A 21,420-nucleotide genomic window follows, 5' to 3' on the forward strand; every position below is an offset into this window, starting at 1 on the left:
CTTTATTTATTAGCAATGTCTGTTTATTTGTTGTTATTAATTCATTTGATGTTAAATTGTAATTTATTTTGTATTTGTGTTGACAGGAAGTTGAACAGGTGGAGCTGATGAAAGGGACTGTGAGTGTAGGTTGTAAATCTGATAGAATCCCAGCTTCTTTCTAACATTCACTGCATTTAGTGACAGGTCATAAGTGGGACATGGTACAGAACTGGACCCCTTCAGAACCAGCTTCATGTGGGTCTCCAGTGTGGTCTGAACCGGTCCGTCTTTCAGGGTTTGATGGGTTTTTTGCAGACATTATTTGTTTCTACTTTGCTGCAGCTGCTCAGGATACAGTCTCCGACCACTTCACCCTCTTTCATGTCGTCTCCACACACACACAGAAGATGATAGCCTGCGAGCAGCCTGATCTGTGCAGTGTCAGACTGGAGTGTATGGAAATTACAGTGCTCGGCTGTAATGAACGCCGGCTGAAGATTCTTTCTCTTGTGGGTGTTCTGACACAGACATGTTAAATACCTCCCCCCTCTTCTCATTTATCCTCCCCTCTGCCCTTCCTCTTCCCTCACACTGGTGACTAGCTGCAGGGCAGGAAGTCTTTTTTTTTTACCAAGCTAAATGCTTTAATTAAGCCCACCAACCACATGGGAAGAGACAAAGAGGCAATGCCATCAGCCTCATTAAAGCCCCCTGCATCTACAGCTAGCTCCACCATTAGCTGTTATGGATGGACTGGGTTGGTGTCACTGCACTGATGAATGCTGGAGAAGCCTTTCTTAATAAAATCCTGGAGAAACTTTAAGAATTCAGCAGTAACATGTCTCATCTTGTCCAGTCCCCTCCTGTCTCATCTCGTTTTGTCTCATATCGTCCCGTCTTATCTTGTTTCGTCCCGTCTCTAAATATTCTCACCCACATTTCTTTTTACAAAATGAATTATCATTTTTTTCTGAGAATATTTCTTATGTAAATATTGTGTTATAAAATTCTATGTGAGAGACATTCCTCTTGTCTTGTTCTGTCCAATCTCGTCTCATTTTGTCTCGTCTTGTTTCATCTTGTTTCGTCCTGTTCCGGTCCCCTCCTGTCTCCTCTTGTCTTGTCCCGTCTCGTCTTGTCCCATCTCGTCTCATTTCGTCCTGTTTCGTCCTGTTCCGGTCCCCTCTTGTCTCATCTCAACTCACAACGTCTTGTCTCTCTCGTTTTGTCTTGTCTCATTTCATCTTGTCTCATCTCATCTCAATTTATCTTGTCTTGTCCTGTTCCGTCTTATCCTGTCCTACCTCATCTCATCCCATCCCATCGTGTCCCATCTCATGCCATTTCATCTCGTCCCATCCCTTCCCGTTCCATCCCGTCCCATCTTGTTTTGTCTCATTTCGTTTCATCTCATCTTGTTTCGTCTCGTCTCATCTCGTCTCGTCCCGTCTCATACCATCCAGTCCTGTCCTATCTTGTCCCATCCCATCCTATCTCATTTCATCCCACCTCCACCTTCCAACTGTAATACCTGTTTTTAATGTTCTAGAAATGTCAAATTAAACATTGGAAAGTTTCAAACCTGAACTTTCCAGTGAAGATGACAGCAGCGCTCCAGGTAGCCTAGTTTTTATGTCACATGATCTGATCATGCTTGAAGGTTAATTCAAATCCATCCATCTTCGTTATATGATTTAATTTTGTTGCAGTCTAATGAATGAGTCACAGAGCAGAGCTTGATCAGCTGGTGGGAAAACATTTAAAGCTGCAGGACCTAACCCTACCCCTGACCAAACTGAACAGGTTAATTAAAAAAATAAAATAAAGATATATAAAGGATATGGGACACTAGGTACACCATCCAATGGTGGCTCAATTTCTGTTCCCAAAAAACTACAAATCCCACAAAAACAGGCAAAAGTCTGCCTGCTCTATGGTACCCCTGAAAGGACATATGTCCCACTGAAAAACCCCCAAACATGAAAGTACCAGATGTTTTGTTTCTGTGATATCCTGAGATCTGCTGGGATTAATGAATGTTTTAAGGTACCCAGTTAGAAATGAAAACAGGACGTGGACATTGGACAAGTTGTGGGCGTGTTGTTGTAGTTATCTGCGGCCATCAATTAAAATAACGTCTTCTTCTGTTGTCTCCGGTTTGACTTGTTTCTCATATTTCCTCTCCATTAACTCAAACCTTCCAACAGTGAAGTGTTCTTCTGTGTTTTTGGCAGTGGTTGGTAAACAGCTTCTCAAAGTGACGGCGCTCTGTGGCCGTGGAAGTAATGCATCACTACTAGGTGCTGATTTAAACAAAACAGCCTTCTCAAAGTCCTCTAAGAAATCCTGAAAGCAATGCTCTTTATTAATCATGATGTTTAAAGATTCCTTTAATATTCCGTCAGTCAGCTGATGCTTGTCTGACCTTCCAGGGTACGCAGTGTGATGAAGATGTGATTCCTTTTGTCAGAGCTGTTTGATGATTGACCTTTGCTGTATTCATCCACCTCTTCATCGTCTCTGTTCTGTTTCCTGATTCAGAAACACAAGCTTCCAGTCTCCTGTTTTTAATCCTGAATTAATGTTGATCTTCAGTTTATTTTCAGACGGTTATCCACTGTTCTAACACCCACCCTCTCTCTCTTCTTCTGTCTCCCCAGGCTTGGCCAGGGCCAAGTCGGTCCCCAGCCATACCTACTCCAACGAGGTGGTGACCCTGTGGTACCGACCTCCAGATGTCCTGCTGGGATCCACCGACTACTCCACCTGCCTAGACATGTGGTAAGTTTAATTTATCCTTGATTTATTTAGGTGGAGCCTTTTCAGAGGGGGATGCACCATGGAACAGACAATTCATGTCGTGAAATTTCGCCCCCTAGTGAGCAGCTGTTGTAGCAGTATGGCGTCATTCAGGTGGTTTGGTCCCTTTCAGTAAAGTGCAGTGTGAAAGCAAACCAAAACAAGGTGCGCTAATTTCCCCTGGACCATCGCACTGTGAATGCTCCCTCAGGTAAATCCAGATGGTCCTGATGCTGACCTCCCAGCAGGAAACGCTACATCACATTTACACACTGATTTCTGCAGGATCATGTTTGTGATGCAGACGCTGCTAACGTTGGTGCATGCGTGTGCCGTGCTGCTGGGTCTGTTCCAGCTTGCAAATAAAGTTCGTTAAACTGAAGAAACATTACAAAGTTGAGGTGGAGACAGAAGATTTTGACAATCCGCTTCACTTCTTTTTTAGCTCACTGAGGAGAAACAACGGGGAAGAAGGATGGTGCTCCTTCTGCTGCTCATGCTGACATTTTTCCAGTTGCTTGTTTTGTCTGTGAAAACTGTGAAAATAGCCTCCACAGAGACCCGGAGGCTAGATACTGATCACTGAGCCAGCTGCTGGACAGCATTTCCAGTCAGAGCAGCAGCATCCAGAGCTTCTAGCTTTGAACCAGAACAGGTGTGTTTCATCAGAGGAACCTCCTGTGGCTCTACAGAAAACAGCTTGGATTTGATCCTTCTCCCAAACAGCTCAGTTTCATTTCATGGCCTTTCTTTCGTTAATATCTTTCTGAGTTTTCTCAGTATTCATGTTGCTGTCAGGTGCTCAGTATTAACTCAGTTTTCAAACCAGCTTTAACATGTTTTACCTGCATCATCTTCTAAACATTTTGCAGAAAGCTGAGTCATCGTTTGAAGAGGACATGGGAAATCCTTTTCTTTTATTTGACCTCAAAGGTAATATGTCTGCCCACAGCTTTGATGATGGGCTCGTGCAGCAGTTTGAATTTGAACTAACCTCGAAGAGGCCGCCACTTCAGGAAGCATCGGTTCCACACCAAGAGTTCAGACTGGGCTCTGCAGCACAACATGATGTCATCGCGAATTTTTCTTCTGCTGTCTGCACATGACAGGAGGTCCTCTGTCCTTCCACAGATGATATGATGAAGCGTGTTTGGTTTCCTGGTTGCACCCTGTGTATGCACAGCAGGCAGTAATGAAGGAAAGCAGATCACCGCAGGACTTCCTGAGAGGTGGCTGCTCACATTGGAATAACTGGAAGCAGAAACTTGACCAGACTTCTGATTTGCTGCTGTTTGGATAAACAATGCACATGCTGAAGCTCAAATCTTTAAACATGCTTGAGCTGCACAAGTTTTCCTGGGAGTTTTGCATGTTCAATCTTCTTGTGGACCGTTTCCTTTTCGTCTATAAGTCTGATTTCAGTGGGACAAACCAGTTTGTGCCAGCTTGTGGAAATGATGAAACACTTCACTACTTTAACAACTACATAGCTCCTCTAAAGTTCCTGGACACTCTGACTCCAAAGCAGCATTTTTAGATCAACAAACCTCCTGGAAAAGTTTCCGTTTGTTGGATCGGCAGAGAGAAAAACTTTATTCTGAACTTTGCAGCCTTTGCTGTAGAGTTATTCAGGCATTGGTGATCCTTCCTGTCTGGATGGGAAGCTGCGGCTGCTTTCTGCAGTTTCTTATTAAAGAGCAGAGCTCCAGGGACTGAGCAGGGCAGGGGAACAGCAGCTATTTTCAGGTGAGCAAATCCACAGGGTGTCCTTCCGTCCCATACAGTCCCCCGGTGACACATGCCCTCGCTCACCCTGCTCACTTAGAAAGCAGTCGTCCATGAAGAAGCAGCGTCTGCAGGACCCAGAAGGTTGTGCAGATCTGTCTTCCTGCCATGAGTAGCATCCATCACAGCAGACAGCAGGTTAGAGGCTGCGAGGACATGATGGAGGAGGAGGGGGACGGTTTCCTACACAGAGCTGCAGCCGTCACACACTCAGATCAGATCTGACTTCATCCTGCACAGCTCTGCAAGACGTCTCTATCTGAGAGGATGCTTCATTTTATTGTCAGAAAGTAGGTGGAGACGTTTTTCTCACAGTGAACTCTGCAGACGTCACTGTGCTGCTGACACACTGCAAGCTCAGAACCGGAGCCAGTAACTGAACAGCAGCAAGAAGCTTTTACATTTTAAATAATCTAATATGAAAGCAGGTCAATTTTAGTTAAATAAAGATGTAACAGTAACTGTGGCGTGTTCATGCTCACGTTAGTCCATGCATCCTGTTTCTATACTGCTTAGTCCAGTTCATGGTCGCTGGGAAGCTGGAGTTTATCCCAGCAGGTAGCAGGTGAGATCTGGAAACCATAGAATTCTGTTTTTATTTACCAACTTGTCTTTGTACACACAGATGCTGTTAGTTTTACAGCGTTCATCCACAGCATCGTGGAGAAACTGGTAAAAAACATTCCAAACATCATGATGATGAAGGAATGGAACGCTGCAGCCTGATAAATCCAAGTTAAGCAGGATATATCCGTTCTCATGATGTTTACTTACCTCTACATTTTTCATTTTAATAGATTTTTTTTAGATGGAGTGCATCCCAAAGCTGTGTGCTGCATGTCCTTCAGCATCCCCCTCCCTGAAAGCATCATTAAAAAATCTGCTCTCAGCCCCTGAATGCTCTTTGTTTGTATAGATTACAGCCGGAAAATATATTTTCATGAATAATTCCGGGGGGGGGGGGGGGCAACTCTTCAGGCTGTTATTTATGTATCTTGAGCAGACATCTGCAGGGAACTCCAGGCTGTCAGACATGACAACACACTCTTCATAACTCAGGAAAAAGAAAACCTAAGTAAAATGAACTTCTGTAATGAAACATATTGTCCAAACTAAAGACCAGAAGTCGCCATTACAAGCAGCTAAATCTGATGATTTCTTTCTTTTTATGTTTTAGCCATCCGTCCTCTCTCTGAGTGCTTCTCGTTGTTACAGAAACATTCAGCGTCTAGATATTTTTGACTCATCTAATATGTTAAGGTTACATTTAATTTTATCAGTGACTAATCAAAGATTTTCCTTCAGATCGCATCTGTTGTTCTGGTTTATTTCTATAGACACATAAACTCAGCGTCACTTCATCAGCTCCACCTGTTCACTTCCTGTTGACAGAAATATCCAGCCAGCCAATCACATGGCAGCATCTAATCATGTTGACACGGTGAAGACGACTTGCTGAAGTTCAAACAGCATCAGAATGAGGAAGAAAGGGGATTTAAGTGATTTTGGACATGGCATGGTTGTTGGTCTGAGTATTTACTGGGATTTCCACCCACAACCATCTCCAGGGTTTCCAGAGATGGTCTGAAGAAGAGAAAACATCCAGAGCAGCAGTTGTCTGGACCAGGACGCAGCAGTTAAATAACCTGCATTTCCAGATTGGATTTTGTTAAATAAATTTCTAATTAATGTGACTTATAGTCCAGTGCGACTTATATGTTTTTTTTTTATTTCCCTCTTCATGATGCATTTTATGACTGATGTGACTTATACTCCGGAACAACTTAAAGTCCAGAAAATATGGTAAATATTTTTAGGAGAGAAAGTCCCGTCCCCTCACCTGTGGTTATTTCAGGTGACACTGTTGAAGTGGTGAACCAGTACAAGTATCTGGGAACTGTACTTGATGACAGACTGACTGTGGAGACCCATGTGGATTCACTTTATAAGACGGCCCCACCAGCAAATGTATTTTTGTCGGAAGCTTCGTGTTTTTATTGTGGATTTACTTTCCATGAGAATGTTTGATTCTTGTCTTATCGAGCCCTTATTTACTTTATCTGCTGGTTTGGTCTTTTAACATGTCAGGGTTTGGCAGTAAAAATAGCTGCAAGCAGCCCTAAAATATCCTCTGATCTGCACAAGGTGAGGTTGGAGAGAAAAGCCAGACTGATCTTGTGCTTCCTTCTGGGTGTAGATTCCTGTTGCAGAGGTGTAGGACCAGCAGACTGAAAGATTTTTCATTCCTCCAGTAATTAGGTTTTTAAAAGATTTTTTGTGATACGTGTGCCCATTATTTTTATTATACATGTTCTATTTGGAGTAAAACTAATTGCCCCGAGGGAATCAGAAAGGTTCTTGAACTTTTTCTCAGTTTGAAGTATGTAAAATAATTTTTTAGTGATTTGTGAGATCAGGACAAATCAAAAGGAAACTACTGAATTTGTAAACAGTTGAAATGATCCTCTTTCAGGGGAGTGGGCTGCATTTTCATTGAGATGATCCAAGGAGTGGCAGCCTTTCCTGGGATGAAGGACATCCAGGACCAGCTGGAGAGGATATTCCTGGTGAGTTACTGATGCTGCTGGCTGTGAGTGCGGTAATGTGGATATAAAAGTGTTAATGTTAAGTGAAACAGTGGACATCCTCAAACTAAGACTTTAATGAAGCAGCACTTGATTTAATCCCAGCATTAAAAGAGACTCAGAGAAGGTCCAGCTCTCCTTGGAGGATTTTTCTGACATTTCCTCAGTTTCCTTCTGGTTCATCATGACAGGAATCAGTCAGGAGCAGGGTCCAGGAACATCTCCACAGAATTGGATCCATCATGGAAAACCTTGGAGACAGTCATCAGAAAGGGAGAAAATACGGAACAACAGGGACGTTATGAAGAACTGAATGTGCCCCCAAATCTGATAAAAAAGATAAGATGAAAACTCGTCCTGGAGGCTGCAGAGACACCTACAGCAACACTGCAGGAAGTTCTGGTTGTTCCTACATGTGACAACAATCTCCACGTCCTGAACTATGACGGGTTGAGGAGACCCATGCTCCCAAAATCATGTGGGAAAAAATAATCTGGTCTGATGGGGACCAAGGTTGGTCTTTTTGGCCACATTTCTTAAAGAAAGATAACTTCACCAAAAGAACATCATCTCCACAGTGAAGCATGGTGGTGGCAGTATCAGGCTGTGGGGTTGCTGGAACTGAAGCTTTATCCTAGGTGAATGAAGGTCAGAACAGGTCCAGATACCAGGTTCACTTCTGGTCTAAAACTTTCAGATATGTGCTAGGAAAAATGAGGCTAAAGAGGAATTTCACCTCCCAACATGACGATGATCCCAAACAGACGCCAAGATCAACTAAAGGACAAAGTTCTGGACGATCCAGCTAGAACCAGAACCTAAAGCTAATAGAAATGTGTTTAAATCAGACCCTGCTTCAACAGAGCCTTAGTTTAAGGGTGTCCATACTTATGCAACCAGGTTATTTAAAAAAATCATTTGTTTCCCTCCTAACAGATTTCTTTATTTTCCAGCTGAATTGTTCAGGTTGTTCAGGTCAAATAAAAAGGATGTGAGTGTTTCACCTCAAACACGGAGTGACGTTGAGCAGTGATACACACACACCTGCCTGTGCCTCATGACATTTATATGGTTTTATCACCATCCAGGCTTATAAACATGGGACTGAACAATGAGTAAGAAGTCCACACTGGAGATACGATGGCCATCAGATAGTTCCATATGTGTGTTTCTCAACTTCATATGGTTAAGCATAAATATTTTAATGTGATCTGAGATCTCGTAAATTTTTTAAAATGCAAAGCTGTCATCCTCCGTCCAGTTTCATCTCCACTCTCGTAATTGAGTTAAAGTGTAACAAGGCGGACATAATGGATTGATATTCATTGGCTGGAAGGGCTTAAATAATTAATGTGGAGAAAAAGTACAGAAATCAGGATATGAAATTGGTTTGATGAGGGAGAAATTCAAGCTTCTCACTGCTGTTTGGCTTCTGGGCTGAAAGCTAAAGATACGCATCTGAGAATGGCTGGATTTGGAATGAGGGAAGGTGGAGGAAGCCCTGCAGGCAGGGGGTTTCTCACAAAGCAAGCAGGCGAGGGAGATGGAAGAAAAATGCTTCTTATTGATTGTCTTTATGCCAGAGGGGAGAAGGGGCTCCAGTTCATCTCTGAGACACAAAGACTCAACCGTGATGGGAGGAGAATGGAGACGGCCAGACAGATGAGGCTCAGCCACGCAATGATCCACACTTTGGTCTCTTTTTATTAAAATGTTCAAATTTCAATAAAATAAAAAGATGAGGCGTAGCCTATCAGCATTATTTAATAACCATCACCGTTTCTACTGTACATACAGGTGTAATAATAATACTGATAAAAACGGTGAGAATGGTGTGTGTGGGTGAACTGTCTGCAAAGCAGAACCACAACTCAGTTTTCTTATGAATCCAGGGATAAACTGACTTACTCCAAAAGAGGGTTCCATGTATGCTGGAATACTTTGGAAGAGCTGGAAAGGGAGAATTTGAGCTTTTAAGCTTTAATAATAAAGATCTGATCTTTTTTCCCTGGACGTGGCCAGATAAGCTTTCAGTGGAGGAAGATCTGTCTGCAGCCTAGCAGGGTCATGGAAGCTAAAGCTAGCTCTGCTGCAGGATGCTGAAAATGAACTGGATAACTTTGATTATTGTTTAAAAAGACTCCTCCAAAACATGTTAACATGATTGACAGGAAATTTTTGTTGCATGCATCAAAAATTACAGGATAATTGTAACTAATTTACCTTAAACAAAAAAGAGCAAACAAAGAAAAAACTGAAGAAACAAAACCAGCGATGTTTGGTAAATGGACTTTAATAAGATATTATTTTAAAGTGATGTCAGTATGGAAGGGCTTTGTATACACCAAAGTGTTTACTGAGTTAGCTCCATATTTCCAGTCAGGAAAACACAATGTGGAGATGGGATCATATAGCAGAGCACACCTCATCTCCAGGTCGACCTGTTCAGGCTGCGTTTGCACGTTAGCCGAACAGGATTGACTAAAGTTGTGATACCGCTGTTAATAGAAGACTGGAGGACTGCATAAAGCCAGTAGACTGACATGTTCAACTCATCTAAAGAATGAGTAATCAATAAAGGAATGTGCTGAATATGGTAGATAAAGAAATTCAGGAAGGATGATTATCTTGATTAAAATGATTATCCAAGCTAAAAGGGATCGTGGTAAAGTGGACAAACATTTTTTTTCTCAATCTGCTCAACTAGATCAGAATCTGCTTTTTTTCACCAAATATGTGAACACATACAAGAAATGTTTGCCTGCAGATGTTGTCACTCCATCCAGCATACACCATAAAAGAGCTGCATAAAATGCATTGAAGTGACGATGTTAGACGAGCCAGACGGGAGAAGGTGAACGAGACTGTATTCAGGCTGAGAGGAGTTTTTGATGATGTTCCCTGCTCCCTTTGAATCCTGGAGGAGAACAGGCCTGGAATAGAGGCAACGGCTTCAATGATGCTGTCAGCACAATGTGTTGTTGCCTTGCCTTGTCCTGCTTGGTGGCAGCATCAAACCACACAGCGATGGAGAAGAACAGGACTGACTCTGACTTTATGTAGAACTGCAGCAAATGCAGATGTGCAGTTTTAATGTCCGATGTAGATGCAGTTAGCTCCATGGTGGTGCTAAAGAATGGTGGGCATGCTTACTTTGAGTTGAATGGTAACAACTACATTTTTATTTGGTTGAGTTTGCAACCAAGTGTTTCTGAAGACTGCTCTAAGAACACTGGAAGTGACAAGAAAGGAGCTGGATTTAAAATGTACAGGAGCAAATTGTCTGCATATAGTGAGACTTCATGTTTTGTGGTGCCTCTTGAATATATAAGTAGCCAGAATATTGGGACAAGTTCAGAAAAAATTGGATAAAGTGGGCTGCCTCATTTAGAGCACAAAGAAATGAAATTCAATTGAATGTTTAATAAGCTCATGCTGACATAGCTCATATAGGGTTTATGGTTGGAATCTGCAGAAAGTTTGTGGTCTGTCCATGCTAGCACAGGTTCTCTCTCACTGGTTCCTCCCCCAGTCATGCTGGTGTGATAGATGGAAGCAGGTGGTGGAAACCTTCCTCAGAGGTTTTCTCCATGTTGACATGACAGCATCACACAGTTGCTGCAGGTTTGTCGGCTGCATCCATGATGAGAATCTCGTGTCCAGGCAGGGTGGATCCATGTTTTCATGATGTTTCCAGCAGATTCTGAGCCGAGCATCTGAATGTGGAGCTGAAATGGAGACTCATCAGACCAGCAACGTTTCTCCATCTTCTATTGTCCAGTGTTGGTGAGTGTGTGTGAACTGTAGCCTCAGTTTCCTGTTCTTAGCTGACAGGAGGAACCCGGTGTGTCTTCTGCTGCTGTAGCCCATCTGCTTCAAGGCTGGACGTGTTGTGTGTTCAGAGATGCTGCTCTGCAGACCTTGGTAGGAACCAGTGCTGATTGGACTTCCTGTTGCCTTTCTGGGTGCATTCACAGTTTACTAGACTCTGTGCAACTGGAGACTCAGTTCAATTGAAAAATTACAAAAATTCTTCAAATCACAGGTTTCTTTCAGTCTGCATTTCATTAACAAAAACACCCGGACCTTTTAAATAACATGTTTCCATCTCTGCCAGATGAAGCGCATGCATGAACAAAACGACTGAAGAGGAGACAAACAAGAAAACTTGCTGATCTGTTGGTTAATAGTGGACAGCATGCAGCTGCATCTTAGTGGTCGTGTTGGGTTGAACTATAATTTCTATCAGAACTTTAACATGCTCGTCCACATCTCACTGCGAGCATTTTCTCCCGGCAGTTGTTGCACATGCTTGCATGTTTTGATTGTTTACCCACAATGCCTGCATTGAACCATACCATGTGCTATAGTCTGCTTCCTGTATTTTGTTCGCTTCTTTGCTCCACATCAGAGTTAATTTTGCGCGTTCACTGACTTCAGACCGTTCTCTGGAAACCCTCGAGATGCTTGTGGGTGAAAATCCCAGTAAATACTCAGACCAACAACCATGCCACGTTCAAAGCCTCTTAAATCCCCTTTCTTCCTCATTCTCATGCTCAGTTTTTAATGTCTTTATCATGTCTGCATGACAAATCCTGCCATGTGATTGGCTGATTTGGGTTGAACTCATAATGTTAACGTGAGTGTATATGTTGAGTTTACTGATGATTCTAAATTGAATTGTCTCTGACTTGGACTGAAAAAATATCCAGGATGTACCCTGGTCTCTGCCATAAAGCCTGGAATAGGCTCCGCCCTCCCTTTAACCCTGAATAGGATAAACTGGGTAAATGGAAAATAAACAAAGGAGACAAAAAATCACTCACAGTCAGCTGCGAGGTAAACTTTCTTTGAAATATAAAATCCATTTATGTGTGTTCATTAATATATTCCATTGGCTAGACAGCCTTTATTATTTAAATAACTTTCAGTGTTGTGTGTGCATTCAGCTGTCAGCTTGGAGGGTAAAATTCAGACAAATGTGAAAATGAGGAGGTTTGCAGATTGGCAACACTAGCTTAGCTGTCAGCGTTGTCCTGTGGTTGACATTTCCATCCTCCGTGGCCGCTCTGTCTGCTGTCAGGCAGGTCCGAGTTTGGATGCACAGCTTCAGAGCTCATGTGAAGGGCACTATGAATGAATGATGTGCACTCAGAAGTGTCTTAAAGGCCGACGTTATTTGAAAGGAGGGAGAGAAGGGTCTGCCTCCATCAAGGTTTGAAAGGCACCCCATCATGAGTCGAGTAGGCACATCCACCAGTGTCCGGGAGAGCCGAGGTGGTCCGAGCCATCGACTGGTGGGACGTTTCCAAAGGTGTGGACACCTAGTCATATTAGGTGTTTTTTCCAGAAAAAATCTAAATTTACACCAATATAGAGACAGCACGTCCCACAAACAGAATAGGATTTTTCTGTTAAATGCTGGATAGATCTTTAGAAATAAAAAAGAGGACATCCTCCAGTATCTTCCCTCTAATACCTCCGTTGTCTCATCCTTGACAGCGTTAGGACTGTCATTTCCTGAGCTTTCGCCATCCCTGCAGCGCTGCATGTGCACGTCGCACTGAGCACTTCATACACACACTTTATTTATTCATGGTGTCTGTCAGATGGTATGCTGCAGCCTCCGGTAATGCAATAACTGGTCATACTGGTGTTTGTCTTTAGATGGGGTGTTAACATGGCTTTTGTGTCTCACACACACACACACACTCGCACGTCTGTGTGAATTAAGGTGGGTGGGCATGAGGTCGAGCTGATTTGAGCTGCTTAACTAACTGTCTGCACAGAAAAGATTGCATTCAGAGGAAGATGTTTATGAATATGGACAGGTCTATCTGCAGGAACCGGCCTGTCAGGGAGAGGTGAGTGTGTTGGTGTAAAATGTGTGTGTGTGTTTCCACCGAAAAGACAATGATCCACCTCCTCATATTAACAGCAGCTGATCCTCTTAGAATAAAAATACTCTACCGGCTCTGATGATGACACAGTTCTGCGTTGTCAGGAGTTTACCGGCCCTCGTCGATCAACCCTTGTGGTGAAAATTTTGTGAGAATATTTTTACACAAAGTGGAATTTAACATATTATACTTACACTTAGAAATGATCTCAATATAAGAACAGCTCCGACAGCATCTAGTGGTAGAACAGAGTAACTGGATTATTTTGTAGGTGTTGCAGCAATTACAACTTCCTTGCTCTTTAATTCATCTAAATAAAAGTTATTCAATCAGCAGCCTAATAGTTAGAGAATAAAACAAACAAACATGTAGCTTGCAGAAACCTGGAAGTGGCAGGTGAGAACTACTTATCGTTGTTCTGGAGTTATTAAGGATACCAGCATGAGTGTCATCAAACAGCTGACTCTAGGTCTGGAGTGACGTCCTGAAAGAGATCCCGTTATATTTCTGTCCTGATTTCACCATCAGCAACTGCAAACTGTTTGCAGATGAATTGTTTGACCTTTGATTGTCCGTCTTTTGGAAACAGAGGAATTTTTCGGTGCTGCTATCCAAATCACCCAGATGTGCAGATTGCTGATACTACAGATATATAACCACAAATTTTTTGAATGAACTACACTTTATTGAAAGCAGTTTGTGGTGTGACTGACTTTAATAACATAATTAGTCTGAGAATCAGTGTTGTTTTCATTAATGCCAATTAGAGCAGATCAGTACCTGCCACATATGTTGGTCCAACACTCAGGAGGAGTGCAGAAATCTGATGTGGAGATACATGATGCCATTTCAGCCACTGTTTCTGTGACACAAACATCCATCTGCTGAAACCCGGCCGGCGGCTGACTGAACACAGCGGGGAAGCAGCAGATGTACCTGGGCCTGGTCCTGATCCGTAATCACCCCTGCCTGGAGGTGACCTCAATCTGGTTGGCTGTAATCAGGGACCAGAGGAAGAGATGGAGGCTGGGATGGCTGGGGCAGGGGGTGGTGGTGCAGTTTGGACTGGGGTCAGTGGGAGAGCTTAGGTTTGGATAAGGATTTCATCTGAGAGGGAAAACCAGTTTCCAACCTGCAGCTACTGGAGCGACAGTGAACTATAGTCAGTGAAGTTTGTACTGATAGCAGTTTGATAACTCAGACACTTCGCCAGTTTTTTCACAGATTATGTGGTATTTTTGACATTTTTTTGACTGATCATGAAATTATAGACACAATTCATCAGCAATACTAAAATGGCCTAATAAAATCTTTATAAAAGAGAGTGAAACTGTTTTAGCTGAGATTAAATATACTTAATCCATATAAACTCAATGTCAACAACTTAAAAAAGGTCAGGGGCTTCATTTATAACGTTGCGTACACACAAAACTGGGCCTGAAAGTAGCCTAAGTCACTTTCTGCACAAATGTTGTGATTTATAAAAACAAACTTGATGGGAGAATATGAGGGGCTGTTTGAGACGTTATTCAGATTTACCCTCTCACAGACACGTGAAATTTAGGTCATCCACACATCATACCAAACCCTCTCACACACCAGTGTTGCTTTTGTCAACGATGACGATGATGAATTTATTTCGTTGATGAACCTTTTTTTCATGATGATGATGAGACGGTGACGAGCTAAAAATGGCTCTGATAACGAAAACATGAGGAGACGTTGGTGAGATTTCATTGACGAGACGAAAATGTTCAAGAGCTGATTGGCCGACATTAAAAACACGACATTTCTGCCTATTGTGAGCTCAGTCTGTCAGTCAGCTCGGCTAAAGCTATCAGTCTGGTAAAGGATCTGGTTATTATGTAAAAGCATTAAGGTTAACCTGTTTTATGAATTACTTGTTATAACCTGTCAACCTTGATTCCACTTTTTAATACGTATTATTGACCTAAATTAATTTGTTAAAAGACTAATACTTTCTTGATATGTGTTTGATATGATCACAATTCTACCCTTAGGTCTGGGATATCTTTCAGCCATCCCTGAGCCCAATAATACCAGTCGTTTTGGATGGCATTATTAAAAAGACTGCTCCATACGTTAAATTTTCTGACACTGTGGGAGAACAGGCCAACATCAAAAGTCAGGAATGTCCAGTTTCCCAGTGTTCCTCAATCCAGGTCCTCGGGACCCCCTGCCCTGCATGTCTTAGACATGTTCCTACTTCAACACACCAGATTCAAACTAATGAACTTCCTCATTAAGTTCTTTTCAGCCTGTTAACGAGCTCTTCATTTAATTCAGGTGTGATACAGTAGGGTTACTTTTAAAACCTGCAGGAGCCAGGGGTCCTGAGGACCTGGTTTATGAAACACTGCTAAAAGGGCCCCGAGTGAGAACAAATTTGTTTATGAACCATAAAAATGAACAGTATCAATCAATGTTATCTGTGATTAAACATGGTTCTGACAAATTTAGTGGCCCGGTCAACACACGACTAGACTGCAGGCTGGTGGCTGGCTCCTTGCTAAGTAAATGCACATTATAGAAATTCCAAAAAGTAACACCTGATTCAGAATAATTATTTTGTTATAACTTGCAGGTGATATTAGTTACCTCCTGCGGTGCTGGCTCCTCACTCCTTTTGCAAACCCACAAAGCACAGAGGAGGCGCTCTAATGTGGTCCATGCTCGTGCTGTTGTGGAGCGAGCCATTGGCCTCCTCAAAAACCAGTGGAGGTGTTTGGATGCATTTGGGGCAGACTAATGTACCTTCCCAAAAAAGGTGTGCAGAATAATCATGGCGTGTAGTGTCCTGCACAACGTCATACTGAGGAATGCCATTCCTCTTCCACCTGGCCTCCCTTCCTCTTACCACGCTGATGCACAGCCCCCTCCCCGACAAAAAGAGTTTCAACGGGGAGCGAGGTGTGAAGGAGGTGTCATGCACTTCTTTTAATGAGCTAAAGTTTTCAAATAAAACGCCACACATCACTTCACGTATTTGTTGCAGTGCATCCTGGACTTCCTTTGCTGATTGTGACTCTTTGCGCTAGCAGGACAGCGTCCATCAGCACCCAACTGCTTCCAGATGCACCATGCACTTGTGCTTGGGAAGCCTTTCGTTTATTTGTGATTCCATTACCGTGAGCCCTGAATACAATGTTTTTGCGAGCCTCAACTTCACTCTCCATGAAATAGCTTTTTCTAGTCTTCTTGGTTGCCATGATTAAGCTTAAAATACAACAGATCAGCTGACTTATTTATGTACATAAGCTATTTTGCATTCACCAGTTATGGTAGAAAGGTGGGTGTGTAAGGGGCAGGATTTGAGCTAATTTCACCTGCGCAAACTTCCAGGACGAGTATGATTTATAAAGGAGAATTGATTCCACTTGTGCGTATGCCTGGTTTTATAAATCTGAAAATCTTTTGGCACACACAAACTTTGGGTTTTGGGCACATGTACACTTTTAGTAAGGATCTTATGCACAGTTTTATAAATGAGGCCCCAGACCATCAATCCATGCCTAGGCAAAGCAAATTTATTTAACACAATTCATACATCTTTGAAGTCTCTGTGGCTCATATGGTGTCAGCAGATGAGATCAATATTCTGGACCAGAACTGTACAGAGCGTTGTAGGACCTGGAGGGGGACCTGTTCCCCTTTTCTGGCCTTTCTGAGGACTCAAGCAGCACCAGCTGGATTAGTTGCAGTTGCCTTAGTGATGTTTTTTAAGAAATACCTGTAAAACTTCCATTACAGTAGTGAGGACTACTGACAACAGATGAAGTTTTTCTAAATCATGCTGAGTCATCAGTCCCTTCCCCTTCTATAGGTGGTAAAAGGTTGATCTGGCTTCTGCTTCAATACGGACGCTAAAATTTAGCTCAGAGTCCAAAAATGCACCAGATTTCCGGATTTGATCCGTTGGTTATAATATTGCTAACTGAAGCTTTGGTTGTAAACATAATCATTTTAGTTACCTTTAGATGGCTGAAGAAAATTCTACAACATCCAAGTATTGATTTGACCGAGACCTGAACTGAAGCCTGAGATGGACTGGCGACCTGTCTAGAATGTACCCTGCCTCGCGCCTGCTAAATGCTGGGATAGGCTCCAGCCTCCCCACGACCTTGAATTGGACTAAGTGATATAGAAAATGAATGAATAAATGAATGAACATATTCAAGCTTTGTCTGGGACCAGAATGAAGCAGTAATATAGAGCTGAATGTCGTCAGCATAATTCTGATCAAAAATGACTATTTTATTACTATTGATAATAGGGGGGGGGGGCAACATTGTGCTTTGGGGAGCTCTACATGATGGTACTGAACAACACATGGAGCCTTGGGGAACTCTATATATCAGGGCTACTCAATTCGGTCCTACGAGGGCCGCAATCCAGCAGGTTTTCCATGTATCCCTGCACCAACACACCTGAGTCAAATTAATGAGTCATTGTGTAGAACCTGATTGGCTGTTAGAGCCACCTAATTTGACTCATGGGGCAATAACTACATAAGTACAATACATCCACTATTCCTTTACATTATTCCTTTATCCTTTTACATGGCAGGATATAGAGATTGTATAAACTTGTTATTCTTACAATCAAGATTCATAAAATTCAGAGATACTGTGGAATTTCAGACAGCACAAATCCTGTTTAAAGCAACAAAACAATCTCCTACCAGAAAACACTCAAAAATGATTCACTGGAAGGGAAGGGGCTTCAAACTTCAGGGGTAAATGTAATTTGAGAACACTTCAGGTACTTTAAAATGTGGAACAGGTTGGAGGGGATGCTCAGGGAACGTCCAAATATAAACCAGTTTTTTAAAAAAAAGTATAAAGAAATTATCTTTACTTGGTGTTCACTGTTTATTTATTTATTTTTTGTAGTGCTGGGCACGTTAAAGCGTTAATCGCGCGTTAACGCAACGCTTAATTAACGCAACGCTTAATTAATGCAACGCTTAATTAACGCAACGCTTAATTAACGTAACGCTTAATTAACGCAACGCTTAATTAACGCTGTTAATTTTTTTAATCGCACCGTTGTTTTTTCTTTTTTTTTTTTTTTTTTTTTTGCTGGCCGCTGGCTTTTATGGCAGGCCAGACCTATTTAACGACGCAGCTTTTTATTACGGCGAAAAAAACGCTGTGTTTACTGACAAAATGACGTTTTTTTTCGCCGTTCTTTGGGTGAAACGTGACAGATTAGTGGTGTAATTGTGGCAAGTCTGGCCAGCCATATCCCTGCTGCAGCGGTGTGTCTGACGTGATCGGGAGAGAGCGGGTTTATTAAAATAAAGAGATGTTTTCTGTCTGGAACAGGAAGAAGAAAAAAAGAACCGACGTTTCTCTTTGTCAAAATACATGCAGATGGACAGAACATCGTAACTTTTTGACGGGAAACTTTTTCATTATTTTTTTTAATAAGTGTGGTTTTAATTTATGCAAGACAGCAAAGGTAAGACATGCTTTCTAACTTTTACAAACGTGCAGCATAACTCGGGTCTTCTTCTGCCTCTGGTTCGGTGAATCTTGGTCATATCGAGATGAAACTTCCAGCTGTGGAATCTGTGAGATGTGAACTTTCAGTAGAGGAGCCGTTTGTTCGTGTTCATGCCGTGGGGTGGACACAGGGAGACATCTTTTGTGTTTACATATTTTTCGGATTTTGTGTAGCTGCTCTTTAAATAATTTGTTGTCTTAACTGTGTTTGTTGGTGATAGAAATGGTTTTACTGAGCTGGTAGCTGAGATTCTGGACTTTCTGTGGATACCACACGGATGTTTGTTACTTTTGAAGAACCGCATTTTTATTTCCATTTTTAAGGTTTTGAAATAAAGAAAAACATAAAACCTTTATAAAAAAAAAGAGGATAGACAGACTTTCTGCTAAGGAATGTAGATATTTGTGGAAAATGATGTAAAAGAAAGGAAAAAAAAGTCCATGGTTTCCAACCTAATGACAAGAAAGATAGATTTAAAAAAAATATTTTAGCCACGTATTTAGAGGCATAGTGGAAGGTCCAGAGAGACACTTGCAGCTCCAGAGTTGCAGGTTGGAGACCCCTGATGTCATGTTTGTAAACCAAAACTTACTGCATTTTCTTTTTATAGCGGTAGGCCTTTTTTTACAGGAAAGAGACATTTTGCGCGTAACAATGCGATTAATCGTGATTAATCGCAGCATGTCATGCGATTAATCACGATTAAAATTTTTAATCGTTGCCCAGCACTAATTTTTTGTTATTAATGTATTTTGGTGTTATCTTCAGTTATGTGTGAGTATGTTAATTATAACGATATCAAGAATATTATTATTATTATTATTATTATTATTATTGTTGTTATTAATTGGAAGGGGGGGTTGAGCTGGGTCATGGGTGTGAATTTTAGAGGGATGGATGGGTTCCTGGCTGGGGACACTGGCACCGGTTCTACCAGCAGTGGGCAGCTGTTTGGGCTGGCCCTGCCAGTGTCGGGTCGGGCTGGTGGACTGCTGGTCTGGGTCCCTTGGGGCCCGTGTTTCCTGGTGGGCGGGGGGCTCTGGCTGCGGCCTTCCTCTGCCTCCTTCTGTCTCGGTTCTGGTCTCTGTGGTGGCTCCTGGTTGCCCAGGGCTTGGGACCTTCTCGGTCTGCCTCGGTTGCATTTGCATGATCACAACTCACCCCCAATGTTTAGTACACACACCTGCACACACGCGCACACACACACACACACACACATCCTAGCTGCTGGGGTGTTGGCTGCTGTTCATGATTTCTACAGGTCTTCTTCTCCTCTGTAGATGGTCTGCTGGTCTCTAGAAGCCTTCAGGATGTTTCCTGCTGTTTAGTTTCTCTGTTTAGCTTTGACTGCAGTTGTGGTTTATTTTCTACCTTCTCGTTTGTTCTCCCTTTTTCTATCTTTCTCTTCCTGTTTGTCCACTTTTTTTCTTCTGTGTCTCGCGTCTGGTCCAGCACTTATAAACAAAACATATCTTAAAATAACAAAAAAGAATAACATTAAGATTGAAGGGGCTTCATATCTAAAAGGCTCCTCTTGGCAGAATAAATTAGTTCAGCACAACACGGCAGCCAGACCATCATCCTGCTGTCATGATGCTGGACAGGTCAGGGTAAAACAAAAAGATGCTGTGAGGTTAACATTGTGTTTAAAGTGTGACCTGGAACAGTAAAAATCGACTCCTTCAAGCAAACCCAGATTTGGTTGTCACAAATCGGCTCATCTGATGCCGTTCGTTGATGAGTGGTGAGCTGCTTTCAGTGCTGTGACAAGTCAGATCTCTGTAATCTCGTTCTAATCGTTCTGGTCTTTCTCTGGCAGCAGAAATATAATTAGGCTTCCTGAGTGAAGGCCAGACATGCTGTTTGTGTCTGTCTGGTTGTATGTAACACAGCTTATAGACTGTGTGTGTCTGTGCTGCAGAATGTGCATGCAGAGCACAGGCTCATGACCTGTGACCTCGCTCGAACTCCTCTGTGACAGAACATACAGTCAGGTCCTCCGTGACGGATTACCACATATCAGTTACTGAGTGTGTGCTGAGTTCACTGCTTCTTTTACCACACAGAGTAAAAGTGGGAGATTGTGCAGAGCAGGAAACAAGCAGCAATCCTTCATTCAGGTTTCCAGTGTTATTTACTTGAGCTGAGAAAAACCATGTCAATTCTGAGGTCTGTCAGGGAAGATGAGTTGTGGCCATCGTTTGATTTCAAGATTCAAGATCTTTATTGTCATTACGGAAGGACAACAAAATTGTGAGAAATCTCTCGGCTTATATGTACATAAATAAGAAAACAGAAATGTAACAAGCACACATAAAAAAGTAAAAATAAAGATATGAAAGATATAAGAACACCTCTATATTGGAGAGAATTTCCGGCGGGATGGATAAAGCACATCCTGGCGTAAGGATGGAGATCTGTGTGTGTGTGTGTCTGAGAAGGTGTGAATCTTCAGTGTGTGTGCTAAGGGGGGTGTAAGTGTTGAACTACAGGGAGTTATTGTTTTCACAGCTCTGGGGAAGAAGCTGTCTCTAAGGGGCCGTCCCCACGGCGCCGAATTGCAGTACAAGTATTTTAGTAATCCACCCTTTCAGCCCCACGAAACCAGGGATTAGCCTCCATGAAACTGACCGTGTCTGAAACCGGGTACCAAGGTGGATTGGTTTGAAACTTCTACCATCTGTGTTCCATCAGGACAGTGTAGCCGCACAACTGGAAGATCTGACGTCAATGTGACGAACATGCGCAGAATCCCAGTCCACACCTTCCTCAATTTTTTTGCTTTGTAGTCCAGCGTTAGTCGAAGAAGCTTGACTTCATCAGTCCAAACCTCGCACTGA

General features: G+C 42.4%; 1 protein-coding gene across 3 annotated transcripts in view; it reads left to right on the top strand.

Annotated features, from left to right (window-relative positions):
* The window catches only part of cdk14 (cyclin-dependent kinase 14), a 224,722-nt gene that overhangs the window by 129,493 nt on the left and 73,809 nt on the right, over nucleotides 1-21,420 (top strand). For all 3 annotated transcript variants that reach the window (XM_041988484.1, XM_041988486.1, XM_041988485.1), the window contains 2 exons: nucleotides 2,643-2,763; nucleotides 7,040-7,133. In XM_041988484.1, the coding sequence (XP_041844418.1) occupies nucleotides 2,643-2,763; nucleotides 7,040-7,133 (215 nt within the window). The remainder of the gene's footprint in view (nucleotides 1-2,642; nucleotides 2,764-7,039; nucleotides 7,134-21,420) is intronic.

This window comes from Melanotaenia boesemani, chromosome 6 (assembly GCF_017639745.1).
Source record: "Melanotaenia boesemani isolate fMelBoe1 chromosome 6, fMelBoe1.pri, whole genome shotgun sequence".
In the NCBI taxonomy this organism is placed as follows: Eukaryota; Metazoa; Chordata; class Actinopteri; order Atheriniformes; family Melanotaeniidae; genus Melanotaenia; species Melanotaenia boesemani.